This window comes from Lichenostomus cassidix, chromosome 1 (assembly GCF_008360975.1).
Source record: "Lichenostomus cassidix isolate B80296 chromosome 1, HeHo_3.0, whole genome shotgun sequence".
NCBI lineage: Eukaryota > Metazoa > Chordata > Aves > Passeriformes > Meliphagidae > Lichenostomus > Lichenostomus cassidix.
In genome coordinates this window covers 92,965,263-92,980,627 of record NC_139479.1, presented here as the reverse complement: position 1 = coordinate 92,980,627, position 15,365 = coordinate 92,965,263, and the positions used below count along the sequence as shown (strand labels likewise).

General features: G+C 40.3%; 1 protein-coding gene across 8 annotated transcripts in view; it reads left to right on the top strand.

The window, feature by feature from the left end:
- Positions 1-15,365, top strand: part of GRAMD1C (GRAM domain containing 1C) — a 51,907-nt gene that overhangs the window by 35,872 nt on the left and 670 nt on the right. For 6 of the 8 annotated variants that reach the window (XM_085071048.1, XM_085071062.1, XM_085071072.1 and 3 more), the window contains 8 exons: positions 6,155-6,301; positions 7,094-7,212; positions 8,322-8,464; positions 10,053-10,156; positions 10,863-11,042; positions 12,552-12,609; positions 13,118-13,228; positions 14,069-14,174. In XM_085071048.1, coding sequence (XP_084927174.1) covers positions 6,155-6,301; positions 7,094-7,212; positions 8,322-8,464; positions 10,053-10,156; positions 10,863-11,042; positions 12,552-12,609; positions 13,118-13,228; positions 14,069-14,174 — 968 coding nt within the window. The remainder of the gene's footprint in view (positions 1-6,154; positions 6,302-7,093; positions 7,213-8,321; positions 8,465-10,052; positions 10,157-10,862; positions 11,043-12,551; positions 12,610-13,117; positions 13,229-14,068; positions 14,175-15,365) is intronic. The other 2 variants (XR_014854375.1, XM_085071056.1) reach the window with 2 other exon arrangements.

The following is a 15,365-nucleotide window of genomic DNA, read 5'->3' as shown; positions in this document are numbered from 1 at the left end:
CTGTTCTTAAGTTTCTGAAAGACTCCCCCGAACCCCCTCTTCTTTACACTTCTACTTTCTTAATGCTTATGGGCTTCAATGTTACTGATGGAGTAAGCTGAGGAATTTACTGTAAGTCCAGGGAAGACAACTTTTCAGCTTTCAGGAGAGGATAGTGTATATTCTGAATCTGATCTGAAGATGAAAAACCTTAATGGATATCTTGCAGCAGCTTACACTCTCTGTGCAAACAGTATCTTAATAGATCCTAATATACCAACCTCATAACTCATATCTCATTACTCAGTACAAGACAGAAGAAACTCAGATACCTGGATGACAGTGAGACTTGTGCTGAGGTCTGTGGGTGCTGTCCTGTAGTCCCACAGTAGTCCCTGACAAGTTCTCATTTCTGTGGTGAGCTTTTCACTTACCCTGGGGAAGTTTTCTGTGCCAAAGAGCTGTAGTTGTTCAGACAGCTCATTCAACTTTGGTGGATATTCTGTAATATCCGAATCTTGGATTCTGTAAATGCCTTTAAAGCAAAGTATGCACAACCTGTATTGGTTCCAAGGTTATATGGTGGTGAGCAAATGAAAGAACAGCCCAACAGCAGTACTGTGCTCAGTAGGAGCTTTATATTTGTTTCATGTGCAAAGAGAAATTATTTCATCACTTGATGGCAGGAGTAAAACATTCATTAAATTTAGGCCACTTCTTAATCTCACTGAGAAATTTTGTATCTTGTCCGTTCAGAGTTGACAACTGAAGCTGTTTGCAAGTGTCATTATGTGGGGATTGTTGAGGTGTCCAGGAAAGCTTTCAGAGTTATGGATTGAATTGGCTGCCTTTAACTTGTGATTTTTGTCTGGGATATACTTTGTATTCAGTTAACTTTGCTTTTGCTCCCCCATACTGCTTCTGTGTTGGCTTGAGTTCAGATTCAACTCAATGCGTGTCAGGCATTACAATTTTTGTGAATATACCTACTTCAGTAGGCTGCTGTTTATGCCATAGTCCTACACACTTAACAAGCTTCTCAAATTAATTTACTCTTTCACAGGTGTGTCTTTTAGAGCAGCAGAAAGCTTTGACCTTTGGATGTTTTAGATATCTTGCAGCTTTCTTATCTTCCTAGTACCACATCTCTCTTCTGTCTCTGGATTTTATTTTTTATGGCAAAAGTCTCCAGTGAAACTGATTAAGAAATAGTCCTGTTTTCCTGCTGCTAGATGCCTAAACTATAGCAGTAAATATTCCCTGTCATGCCTGCATTAGTGATGTTGGATAAACAGAGCGTATTGAACTGGAGACGTCTCTTTAATAAAAAGACAACTGACTTCATGTTCCTCTTCTTGTTTCTCTTCCCTTCCCCAAGACTAGTCTTTTTTTATTCAGAGCAGGATTTTCTAGACTCACAACATTAATCTTTTCTCTCAGAATCTTCATGCTTAGAATTTTTTTCTTCTGTTTCTCTGTCTGTTTTCTGTTGCAGTTGCCCCACACTCTTACAAGGTGAATTCCTTCACGCAAACGAAACTAGCTTTCCTACATGGCAAAGGTTTACCCATGCGATTAATTTCTCTTGTGTCCTCTGGCTCATACTCAGGCTGCCCATGGAGGTGTCCTGGCAAATAAGGTGAGGGGCAAGCTCAAGACTGTTGTTCTTCACAACATTAATTCCCTTGTCCTAAGCAGTTGTCACCTTGGGGATGGGGCATGTGCATCCCACTGTGCACCACTGGCCTATTGACCTGCATCTTGGTGTTTTTGTCCAGTTTCGTAAATCAGAGTATAAATCTTGAGCCATGACAAACTTCTGGCTAAGATAAATATAAATATCTGTGGCCTTAACTCTGAATTTCAGAAAATAGATTTTAGTTCAAGCATAGAATACATATTTCCAACACAGGGCCAAGAGATCTTTTAATTTCCTCAAATGACTATTTAGTATATAGGGTAGTTTGTTTTGAATGACAGTGTTCAGCAGCGTGAAATATTTCAAAGAAAGAAGGGGGAAGCAGGATATTGGAAAAAAAGCCTTTTATGCTAGAAGGCTTTACTGTATACAGGGAGATCATACATTTCTGATCTCCTTGTGTAACTGTACAGACCTATTGTGTTGTTTCTGTGTGCACTAATAACCACCTTAAATGTGTGATCTGCAGGGGAGCATAACTGCCTGTACCATGGTGCTGTAAGATGGGTACAGCAGGGGCTTGACTTTTCTTGCAGATAGTGGTATATAGGGCATATGGTGCTTGAAACACGATAGTTGAAATTAAATTCAGCCCTGTGTTGGTTGTCCATATCTCCCCCTGCCACCTCCCAGTACAAAATTTTGGATATACAGTGTATGTAAGGAAGAGTAGCCCAGTATATTAATCAAAACAGTGAAAGGATGTACTTTGTTGAAAAAAAATTATTTACTTTGGGTTTTGGAGGACATATTGAGTCATCTGAAGGCAGAAGGTTTTGGGGATTTTTTTTGTCTTGTGAACTGGGTAAAGCTAGCTTTGTGACAATACTTAATGAGTTGCTCCCTAAGTCAATTCTGTACTTTAAAGTATAGGCGAGTTCTCTGAAAATAGTTAATACTGCTGATACAGTCTTTAAATAGATGATGTCTGGAACATGTTCACTTCTAGGAATTGGGTTTATTCACTTGATTTCAGGTATATCTGGTTAAAAGCTCCTACCTACATATCTTTCATACAGCATGTAATTTTCCCCCATCCCCAGCGGTATGGAAATGCTCAACGGTGCCAAGATTTGCATACATACTTTTTCAAAATCCTGATCCTCCCCCAACTCTGTGGAGTGGAAAAAGCAACCTTCTTTTTAATTTGATAGCCTCTGCTCTTATCAGTTCAGCTTTCCTAATTTGCTTGTGGTGTGTGTTTAGCTTTTTGCTGTTGGTTGTTGATGGGAATTTTAATAACAATGTTTTTCTTGCTGCCCCTTCCCCCCTCCCCATTTTCTGTCTCTTTTTTTGCACTGCAGATGTCTTTAAACCTCTGCCATCACTGCTGCATAATGGTATTATATTCAAACATTATTTCACAGCTTGCCTTGCAGTGATAAAAATGACCTTATGAAGTGCAAGGCGGTAGTGGGGGAGGGAATAGACTTGCTTTCGTTGGGCTGAACCAGGACACTCTGGGTAATATGTTTACTTCTGTGTTTTTGGATCCCTAGGGATCCTTACCTAAAGCCAGAATAATCTCATGGTCTCTTAGCAGACAGCTCCAATTCAGCTATAAATGTATTCAGGGTAAGAGAGTTAGTGTTGATAATTGTAGGCTGCTGAGGGGTTAGAACAGCATTGGAAGTGGAGGAGTTAGACTGATATCTCTGTATTTGAGCAAAACATTTTGTTAATAAAAAGTATTTCTAAGCCACTCTTAGGTAAAATGCTTCAAGTTGCTCTCCTGTTGTGAAATACAAAGGCAGATACAAGTTTACCTGTGTGAGTTAAAATAAAACAGCAGACAAGCATGCGTCTTCATTTGGAGCAGAGATAAGTGGCTAAAGCTGTCTGATCTGTTCCAATTGCAAGTATATAAAGTGTACACTTGTTTATTTCTGCACTACTATTTGTGCTTGCTGCCTCGTCTAGGATTTCTACAGATAAATGTTAAGGAGCCCAGACAGAAGTGACTAGAAGCTTGTCAAGCTCTTGGTCTATCTAGCTACTTGCTTCCACAGATATGGAACTCACAGCAGCATATATACATACATGCACCTTCCAGACCCATTGTCCAAAAGGTTTCCAGTTTTTCTGGAGAGCAACTGTTTGAATCCTAGCATCTAAAGCAGCTGGTGGGCCTGGTATATAAACCCAGTTATAGCTTGGATTTTCTAAAAATTACTGCTTTATGTGCTAACAACATTTAAAAAAAAAAATTTGTTTCTTCCAAGAGCTGAGAAGCATTGTAAGTAAAAACATATTTCTCAATAGATACTCATGCACTTGGCACTTCACTGAGTATTCCTTACTAGAGACATGACTACATAGGGATAGTGTAGGTAAATGAACTTACAGGAAGTTTTGTATTGACCTGTGGGTAGTCTTTCTTCAGACTCACTAGAAAGAGGACAGATGTCATTCAGAGTAATATAGCTTGGTAGCAAGATCTGTACCTTAAGGTAATAATGCATGGGCTTTGTGTGTGTCACAAATTGCCCTTGCTAACCAAATTACCTTGCATCAGCAGTCCTCAGGCATTTCAGGTGAACATGAAGTTGTGTTTAGCTCAGACTCACTGGGGCAGAGGTAACTTTTGTTATCTTGTATTTGCTAAGATGTACACAAATAGCTGACAAAGCTTATCTGATGTCTGGTGGCTTAATCATGTGTCTGGGTCTTTATTTTTTTTTAAGTGGCAGTAGATTCCTTGGGCATGTCAACGTCCAGCTGAGTAATGCTGAACCACAGTAGCTAGGTCTGAATTGCCTGATATCTGATTCCATGTTAGCTGATGCACAGTAGGTGGAGGGGATGTCAACATCAGTACCTGAAACTTCCTGTCACTTAGCAAAGGAGCGGATGTGGGGAGTACACTCTGAAAGGAGAGATCTGTAATGCTGTTGTCTTGTTAACTGAGGTCAAACTAGCAGTTCACTTGGCCTGCCTTTTGTTAGAATTAGATTCAGCTGGGAGAGGAAGTACAATGAGTATAAGCTGAAAACTCAGGCTGGATTTCTGGCTTCCTGCAGAATGTTTCAGCACAGCAGAATTTGTATTCTACATGTAATGACTGCGTATTGACTGGTTAAGTAGGCCTCTTGAAATGTGTGTTTGCTTTCTGTCCCATCTCATAATTGTGTGGAATTACAATTGCATAAGCAGAACACGGCATGGAAAGGAAGTCAATCTCTTGTGCAAACACAAAAATATGGCACTCATGCTTCACTTTTGGGGTCCTACATTGAAGCCTGGTGAGATCAAGGAGAGCTTTTTTCGAGGCAGATGTTTTAACAGACTTCTGGCAGGCTAAGAGCAGCCCTAGAGGGGAAGTTTGCTCAGTCAGAACTGGGTTTCGCTGGGGACTGTTGTGGTTGTTTAGTTGCTGCATTTGGCTTTATTGATACTGACTGCTAGCAAGCAGTAATGTTTTAAGTTCTGTAACCTTAGCTTGGAGGCAGCTGGTGAACTACAGCTCGGTATTCAGGCTGCCTTTGCATTAGTGGCTTGCATTGACCTTTCCTAGCCCTGAGCATTCATTTGGATCAGTTGAAAGGTTGGCCATGCTGACTTGTGTCTGTCTGCCTCAAGATTTGCTTTTGGGCTTTTTGTTTCATTCTAGTGATGTGTGAGGGTGGGGGGGCTTGTTTGTCTTTTTGGTAATTATAGTTTAGGATTGACTTGTTTCTAAAGCATAAGCAGATTGAGTTGGAGTTGGCACAGGAAACTGCTTGCCCTCCAGGATTTATAATTCTATCCCTTATCTCTTGAAAGCGTGGCTGAGACAACCACAAAGCTGAGTCATGCCAGCAACCACCAAGAAGCAGAAATAGCAAAGATCAGTGCTGCAGCCACAGAATGCCACTGGGGTGCTCGGTAGTTTTGAAATAGGGAATGGCATTTGAGCCTCTTAGTGCATTTTTGGGGGCTGCAAAATGGAGCAGGGTACCTCTTGTGTTCCTGTGCAATAGGTATGGAGGGAAAAACAGTTTGAAGAACTGTTTGGGAGTCTACCTGGTCACTTAGACTGTGGACACTACCAGTATTACAAACGTTAAAAGCAGAATTCTGAAACTAGCCACAAGTAAGAAGAAAACTGTTACAGTTTCTCTGCCCTTCTTGCTTGTCCTTTGTACAATAGGCACACATATTAATGAAGATTATGCTAACTTTGTCTTTCCCCAATGTTTCTTGTAGGATTAGTAGAATACTGAAGGCAAAACCAAAGGGATGGCACTTTTTGATGTTAATTTATCAATTTGCATGGGAAAATGGTAGTAGTGATGTGTATTTGAAAATCAGCTCTGGACTTTGTTCCTGAAGGCAACCTACCTACCAAATCATCTGCTGCTATCATTTCTGGGTTTCTGAGAGCGAGAAACAAATGCTGATTCAAGCTTGCAGATGATTTAAGCTGTAATAAAGCTTAGAATGTTATAAAGGTTCTTCATGATACTGTTCTTAACCTGATCTCTCTGTCTTTCTTAGCAGTGAAGGAGACTGTCTCTGACAATGATCTCTATGGGAGACTTTTTATAAACAGAGTTTTCCACATCACTGCAGACAAGATGTTTGAAATCCTTTTCACCAACTCTCACTTCATGCAGAGGTTTCTTAATTCCAGGAGTATAGTAGGTAATAAACTCTTCTCCTTTGTCTATGTTACAAGTTATCCTGAAAGTTTTTACCTCTGAGAATTGCTAAATAGGGCTAAGTTGAATTTTAAGTTTCTCCTTGCTTTAAAAGAATTTTTAAGCTTTAAAGTTTCACCATGAGAGAGGATATTTAAATCTAGACTGTTGTTTCTGTGGATGTGTACATTTTGGAGTAAAAACCTCATTTCAGTGCACCATAAAACTGTGTCTTAATACCTGAATTTTGAGTAGGTTATTAAATTGATGCATTCTGTGGGGTATTTCTGATTACTTTGTGTCCTAGAAATAGTGAAATTTGTACGGCTGGCACACATGCAAAAATCATTGCATCCTCTGAAATGATACTCACAGGCTTTAATTTTCTGGATGAGTAGATTTTATTCACTGAGACCATAAGCACAGAAAATTAAGTAAAAAAGGGTAATATTTATTCAGTGTCAGTTTGGAAGCAAAGTGGCAAAAGCTTTTGATAATGCTAAGTGAATCTATTCAACTTTAAGCAAATGGGAAATGACATATTTTCATTTAATTGCTTATTCTTTTCTCTACCCTCAAGTATCTTTCAGTAGATTCAGGTTCAGCTATTCAGAGCCTCACCTTTGTCCATTAGCAGACTTCAGTTTTCCCTTTCCTGGAAAAACCCTACATCTATTTGGAATCAGTTTTCTGTCTCTTCCCCCACTGCTGTTCTCAAACTGTTAAGACATGATAGAAGAGAGATAATGCCCTGTAGGTAATTTTTATATGAGATTTTGCATAACTTCTCATCTAGATGCTGTATCAACCCCTTGGAATAGAGACTCCAATGGCAATCAGTTGAGGACTCTGACGTACACTGTAACCATTAACAATCCACTCTGTGGGAAGTTCACAACTGCGACAGAAAAGCAGGTACTGTGTGTGTGTGTGTGTCTGTCTGGTGCCCTTGAAAGCAAGAGAGAGGTCATCTCTGTGGTCTATCAGAGTTCTGATCATGGATTAAAGTTCAGTGAGCTGAATGTGAGCCTGCAGTTTAAACAGAGCATCTCTAAGGATGGCTTGCTGTCTCTCTCACCATTAGTGAGCCAATGCTTATTAAATGAGAGAGGCTTTCTACCTTTGCAGATAGCTGTAAAATCCCACAAAACTTGTAGGGAAAAGTATTAACATCTCTTAGGAATTGGGGATTGAAAAGGTGCAATTAAAGGCTTTCAGTGTCCAGTTCTGGGCTCCCCAGTGCAAGAGGTGAAGAGCCTAACAAAGGGCAACCAGGATGAAAGGGCTGGAGCATCTCATGTGAGAAATGGCTGAGAGCTGGGAATGTTCAGCCTGGAGAAGAGAAGGTTCAAGGGGGATCACTGAATTTATACAAGTGTCTAAAGGGAGGGTGCAAAAAATTCTGAGTCAAGCCTTCACCATCAAAGGCTACAGATTTCAGTGATGTCCAGTGACAGGACCAGAGGTGATGGGCACAAACTGAAACACAGATGATTCCTTCTGAACATCAGGAAACACTTTTTCACTATGAGGGTGACTGAGCAGTGGAACAGGTTGTCCATAGAGGTTGTGGCACTTCCTTCCTTGGAGGTATTGGAAAGCCATGTGGACGTGGTCCTGGGCAACTAGCTCTAGATAGTCCTGCCTGAGTGGAGTTTTTGGACAAGACGAGCACCAGAGGTGCCTTCTAATCTCAACCCTTTTGCAGTTCTGCTTTGGGAAAGGTCTTGAAGAGGAGCTGTGGTCATGAGGCAGTGGCCAGCCTTGCATCTGGTATTTGAAGTAGCAGTGGAGAAGTGCTGCTGCTGTCACTGTTGGCTCTAGCACGATGCATCTTCTCTTTTCCCACCCCACCTATACTTGACATTTGTAACTGGTTTTTACAGTGGTTCTTCAGGCTTTCTTTTTCCTCGAGTTCACTTGGAGTTGGTTGATCCAGCCTAAGAAAATTCAGGCTGAAAGGGGTCAGGGGAAATTTGTGTACCATGAATATACCTTTTTGTTTTTATTTTCTTTTCTGATAGATCCTGCATAAGCAGAGCCAGAAAGGTCAGTCTTACCAGGTGGATGCCGAGGTCCTGACCCATGATGTCCCCTACCATGATTATTTCTACACTGTGAACAGATACTGCATCAGCCGCACATCCAGTCACAAGTGCCGGTTACGGTGAGCCTGGCTGCTGCACGGAGGGAGGGCAGGAGCCAAGGCAGGGGTGTTCTGAGTTGATGATTAGTGACAGATCTGTCAGCAGCGTAGAGAATGTTGGATTCTCTTCTAAAAATCAGCTTTATTTCTTGTCATGTGTATGCTGTGCTTGGATCTCATCAATGCAGTGAGAAATTAACTGAGACGTTGATTCTGAGGTACAGAACTCATCTCCAAGACCGAACTGGGTCCTGACCAGCCTTGTGTTTTCGAGTGCAGCTGTGCAAATGGAATAAATTGGAAAAAATTGAGATGTTTTATTACAAGGTTTCCCAGACATCCTTGATAAGAGCCTGCAGAGTAGAATGGCTTCACAGGAATGTGCAGGGAAGACAGAATGTACTTAATTTTTCAAGGAGGGTACTCAAGTGAACTCAGCCTAGGTATGAGAATTCCTCTCCAATTTGTTGAAAACACTGGAAGTGGTGCTGTCTTTAGTAAGAGCTTTTATCTCAAACTTAATCAGTACTCAGGAAAGGTTAGCAAGCCTGCATTCTATTCTGGTTTATCTCAGGCTGTAGGACTACTGAAAACTCCCTCTTCACTGAGAGAAGAAGGGAAGAAAGATCCTTGAAAGACTGTTTTGGATTTTTTTGCATGAATCACTGTTCTTCTTTGAGACCTAGACTTGTTTTTTCTGAGACACACAACAACCCTAGGGTAAGAGTAAAAACCCTAGGTATAAACACGGTGTACAGAGCATGCATATATAGAACAGAAAGCACATGGTGATGTTACAGCTGGCCTTACAAAACTCTGCTTAAAATGGCTCAGAAATTCTATCTGAAAGGTGTTACTTTGTTAGACTAGAAACACAGTGGGTTTTTACTGATTTGGAATGTTACTGAAAAAGTTGAAAAAAGCATATTCTAGGATGGACAGTGTTCTTGAGTGAAATCATAGGCTGTCCTTTTGTCTTTTGTAAAGAGCTTTGGGATGCACTCAGTTGTTAGAAGCATCCCTCTGAAGGATTCTAGTCCAATTCATTTTTATTCTGGAAGCATTATTGATTAGCTTGACCTGAGGAATGCAAGGTAGCAGTGTTATTTTCCCTTCTCATGCTCACAGAAAGGCAGATTTTAATTTCTGTCTATTCAAGGTAGGATGTGAGCACTTGATGTATGAGTGGTGATAAAGAAATTTCACCTTCTGCTATTGAAGTGCCCATGTAATACATCATGTGTACTCATACAGAGTAAAAATCACAACTTTATTATCAGGAAGCCTGAATCCTATTTTAAATGTGGGTTAAAGTGAGAATGCTTCAGTGGCTAGAAATTGTCTGCTAGTCTGAGTCTGAAGAAAAACATTCCAAAATGTTTTCCATTATTTGGACATTCAGATTTTGAGGCTTTAGCTACAGATGTTGCCTTTGCTACTGTCTGTCTTTTTTTTCAGTGAAAGTGCTGCCCAGCTGGAGAGCGATAGCAGTTCCAGTTGGGATTTCAGATTATAGACATAAGATAGAGGCCTGCCTCTGATAAGAGATTTCTGCTATCACTGTGCTGCCTAGAAAAGCAGCCTTTCATTATTGCATTCTGTTTGCTAGGGTTTCTGCAGAAGTGAAGTACAAAAAACAGCCCTGGGGCCTTGTCAAGTCTGTAATAGAGAAGAATACCTGGGGAGGAATACAGGAAAACTTCAAACAACTTGGTGAGATATTTTCTTCTTTCTGCTGGAGTAAGGAGGCTACCTTTGCTGTGTGTGTTTTTGTGTCTGTCAAACCTGGCTCCTTGAAGGATGGTTTGGAAAAAAGGCAACATCTAAGTAGTGTTGAAGACAGAACTTCCTGTCATCAATGTATCTGCCAGTTCCACGGTATGAAAGAAGCCTTGTGGCTGACAAGGGGCTCTTGTATACCTGGTTATAATTGCTTTCAGAAGGAAACACGAGGAGCAGCAGCAAAGCTGTTATTCTCAACTGCATGTGCTTATCTCTAAGAATTTCCTCGACTGTGCATAAGAGAAGAGAAGCAGTGGCACTTGGCAGGCTCCTTGAATGTCTGTTAACAGCCTGGCCAGCCACAGCTGCTGGCTCACAGTCTAACACAGTCCCTAGTCTGTCTAACAGTGTCTTGCAATGCTCTTCCAACTGCTGTCTGGCATATCACTGAACAATCCTGCTTGGGCTGAGTGTGCACCACCTCTGCAGTGTTCCAAGTGCCCTCTAGCAAATAGAACAGGGGTACAGGTCAGGATGTAGTTTGCCAATTACCTGCTTTAAGCTCATGCAGTGGAAGGTGTGCTTATTTCCTCTCACTGCCACACTGCATATCTCACAATTTGCCATTGGTGCTAAGCTTTTCAGCTTTCCAGCTTTCTTTCTGACAGTTCAGTAAGCTTATTTTTTTCCACTGCAGAATCAGATCTCCTAATGGAGGAATATGCAATTAATCAGTCCATTGAAGAGTCTGGGAAACTACTTGCTCTGAGGCGAAGGCGACGCACTTTACACAGGGGTTTGGCAGAATCACTTCCCAAACGCTCTTCCCAGCATCCCTCTGGTGACATGGGAGTAGAGACCCAGGGCAGCTTAATAGGTAGGAATTTTTATATTGAGTGTTTTCCAGAAGGTATGTTTTAAGCGTAACTCTTAAAATAGCGCAAGAATAGCACTTGTGTATATATTACTCTTGTCTTGATCTAATTGGTGTGATAGCAAATGCTTTAACAAGTTCAAGTTTCTTCAAGCTTGCATAAAGTAGATTTGGAGCATGCATAGTCACTTTCATCATGAGTATCTCAAGAAATTAAGCCTAATATCACATTCAGTTTTAAACCAAACAAAAATCAACCACAATCTAAAATGCCACTCTATATAGGATTTAAAATGAGATTGGATTAGGAAAAAATAACCTGATTCTTGTAAAGTTTCTGAAAAATTGCTTTGTTTCATCACGTAACTGCACACACAAGTCATGAGTTGATTAAACTTTGTCACTTGCCTCTTGGTCCTGTCATCTCAGTTTTGGTTATTTATTTTTAATGTTAAGAAGTGTGTTTCCCATATGCTTCTGTAATTTCTGGGTCATGGAAGCATTTCTTGCAGTTCCACTGCCCTCAGGCATGACAGACTTGGCCACCAGCATATACAGTATTAGCTCCACCTAGAGAGATGAGGAACATCTGTGCACTAATGTGCACCAGGGAATGGTAGATTCCATGACAGAAGTTGAATTGTAAACAGTGAAGCAGGAGCAAATGCACTTCCCTAAAGGGTGGGACAACACTGGGTATAACACTGAGAGAATATTTGGATCAGTAGCATATGTAAAGGACTCACTTCCTATCTGAAATTGCTTCCTAATTACTTAATTTTGCTACTGCTGCTCCACTTTTCCACATGAGCCTATCTCTCAGTGTACACTACAACTTTTATGTATGTCCTTTGTCCAAGGCAGGAAGTGTGAATGTGCAAAACTGGACTTACATTTAAAGATCAGCATGCCCACAGTGACAGGTGATAGCTGCTCAGTTTGGAGAGAACATGCACACTGTCCCTCTGTAGGGTGTGATCCCTGTTGCCTGATGAATAGCAGATGACCTCTTGACAGGCTGTTTTCAGGACAACAGATAAACCAAGCCAGTAAGGATGGGACAAGTTACAGGAAAATGTGACTGACACTGGTTGTCAGAAAGATGAATGTGAGCAGGAGAGAGCCATTTTGCAGCCTGTCTGTGCTGTGTGTGACCAGCAGCACATGTGCTGAATGCATGTTAGTAATGGATGGCCTGCAGCTTTCTCAGGCTATTCAGGTTTAATGTGACCATGCCTCAGCACTGTGTTCTCCCCAGCACAATGGGGTAGGGGGAATTCTGATGGAAGAGCCTGACTGTTCAGCCAACTTCTCAGACATGACTGCAAAAATGCCTTGGTGAATGTTGGAGGTGATCCTGTGCACCCACATGACCTGTTATTTTTTTTTTCCATCAGAAGTTGTTGATCCATTCTGTGTGAAGTGCTGGGCACTGACATATATCTATCTGTAGGCATCCTTTAGGAATGTTCTTCAGTACTTTTTAACCTCCTTCTCTTCCGTGCCTTATAGGAAGGAAAAGAGATGCAGTAAGTAGGACCACCACCATCATTGTAGTAATGAGTGTCTTGTAAGTACTCATTTGCATTAAAATGTTGCTTGACTCAAGCTCATTTTGGTCTTTATCTGTATTTGTTCCTCATTTGCATGTTAACATTGCATGTAGCATGATAAATCTTAACCTAATTTGAGTGGAACATGTGGATATAAAAGGGGAATGGATTTACTTGGAAATGACATGCAGAATGAAAATTCTGACTTGCTAAACTAGTCTACCTTACAGGTTTTCTTAGGTCTAATCCTATTAAAAAATAAAGTCTAGAACTTACTAATTCCTAATTTTAAAAGTTCCAAGAAGAAATACTGTTGCTATTTCTATTTGCTATTACCCAGCTTAATGGTAACTGCTAAGAATTATTCAGATAGATATTTAATTTCCAGTACAGTGCTGCCCCACACCTTTTTTCTCCCAGAATTTTGGGAGGATTCTGTTTCCTTAGTTATCTTCAGCCATGATCTTGTGTTTGTAGCATTGCAACTGGAATTGTTACAAAACCTGATTTTTGTTCTCTCTACAGTTTGCTGCTCTTGGTCTTGCTGAATATAACACTGTTCCTCAAACTGTCAAAGATAGAGCATGCAGCTCAGTCCCTCTATCATGTCCAGCTTCAGGAGGAAAGCTCTTTGAAGTAAGTTGAATTCACAATCTCTGCTTGCTGTCTTCTTCAGCTTATGTGAGAATCTGATCTAAAGAAATAAATTATAAACCATGAAACTCAGTGGCAAATTTTCAAAAGTGGCTGGGGCTTGCTGTGCTTCTGTGGTCTATGCTGAAATTCAGTGACATGTCTGACTGCATCTTGCAGTAATAAATTTCTCCTTTGACAAGCTGTTTTGGGAGAAATGTTAACCTTAGTTTGCATTTATCAGGCTGCTGTGACTCATCTTCTGTGAATATCATAGTGCTGATCACAGAACCGAAGTGTTCATCCTGTGTGAACCAGCATGTTCTCAAATGGGAATGTTAAAGATTCATTTAGCTTTTTAGCTTCTTTCTGTGAGTCTGCTGCTAAATCTCCTCTCCCTTATAAACTTCCATGTCATGTGCCTTTTGTACTCAGACACAGAAAGATGTTGCTTCCTTTTGAATATAGTATCAACAAATAAGTTAAAAACCATATCCTGATGTTGAGTCTGGAATGGATGTGGGGACCTCCCATAGTGACCATCTCAGAACTGCCTAGAGCAACTTTCTTCATAAGAAAGGTCTTGCTCCCTGAAATACAGACCTTACATCATAAATGTAATGTGGGAGCACACTTTTTGTCTTGGTTGTTGTCTACAAAGGTCTGAGGTACTGGCTTCAAGAAAACAGGGACTGGAATTCAACTGTAGACAGCTTTTTATATGGCTTTTGTAAGAGGATGCTTTTAGCAATGGCAGAGCAATAGTAGCAGAGAACAGTTGCTTTTAAGAAGGCATCAAGGCACTTGTTTCATGCTTCTGATGTAATCTCAAATCTTTTTCAGCATATCCCCAGAAATGGTATCAAAAGAGGAGATCCCTCAATATGATAAGGAACAGGTTAAACATGTGAAGGGAGTTTTAAGAGACTCAATTGAAATGCTTGAGCAGGTAGGTCTGACAATATTTCCTGGTGATGATCTTGTTTCTCAACAACTCAAGTTTTCTCCCTGAAGCTATCATACCTTTGATGTGGTCTAGTGCTAGCTAAAATTTTCTTCATCTGTATTGCCCCAGACTTGAATTTAGTAAACAGGCAGTGCTTATGTTTCTGGTGTTTTGGGTTGGGTTGGTTTTGAATTTGTTTTCTGGGGGTCTGTGGGGGAGTGTTTGGTTTTTTCTTTTGGGTTTTTTTTGACTAAGGTATCAGTATCCATGTCAATTTTCTTAAACTTGTCAAGTACTTATGTGTTGAAGCCATTCTGAATCATGACAAAGCAAATACTGGAGTATTTCAAAACAGATTTCCTTTTCTAAGAATATTCATATTAAGTTGTGTTAAATATTTTCCCATCTTATGGGGTTTCTTCATTTAGGTTTGTCCTGGCTTTTGCTCCCCACTGCTCTTCTAGATATTGGCAAGAGCTTCACTTAGCCTTGGTATTGTGGGGACACCCAATCTCCAGTGAAAAATAAATAAATTCTGCAGACCATATGTTTCTGAGAGGCTTCGTAGAAGTTAATCCTCCTTCACAGTAACTTTAAATTCCAGGCTCTTATATACTACAGACATGATAAAAACAACAACAACAAAAGTTGTTGAATACTGTTGTGTCTCTGTGAGCCTGAAGTCCATGACTGTTAAATCCCTAAAATTCCCTAGTCTGACATTTCAACTCAGTAACTGAAGGACAGTAAATTTGTGCTTCAGTTTTTACTTTCAACCTATGAAAATTCTGAATAAACTTTTTATTAAATCTTAAAATGCGATGGAATAAATTGTTAGTATAGGAAAGCTGAAGGGGGAGTTCACATGTACCTCTCTCCATCAAGTTTGCTCTTTGTTCTTCCATGCACTAAAGGAGGTTAGAAAAAGGAAGCCATTTTTTACAGACTTTGTTTAGAGGTGTCTGTACACACACAATTGCTATTAATCTATTAATTAACCACTTTGATCACAACTTGAAAAAGCTTCAGCGATGGAAGTTTCACTTTGGAGACAAAGTTTTCTGGTTTCCATGCCCTTTTCATTTTCTCTGCTTACTATCCAAACAATTCCTAATTCTGAAGTGTTAAGTGCTTTTTGAACACAGTGTAAAAAAAGAAAAGTGAGAAGTTAGCCACCTTTTCCGTCCAGAATAA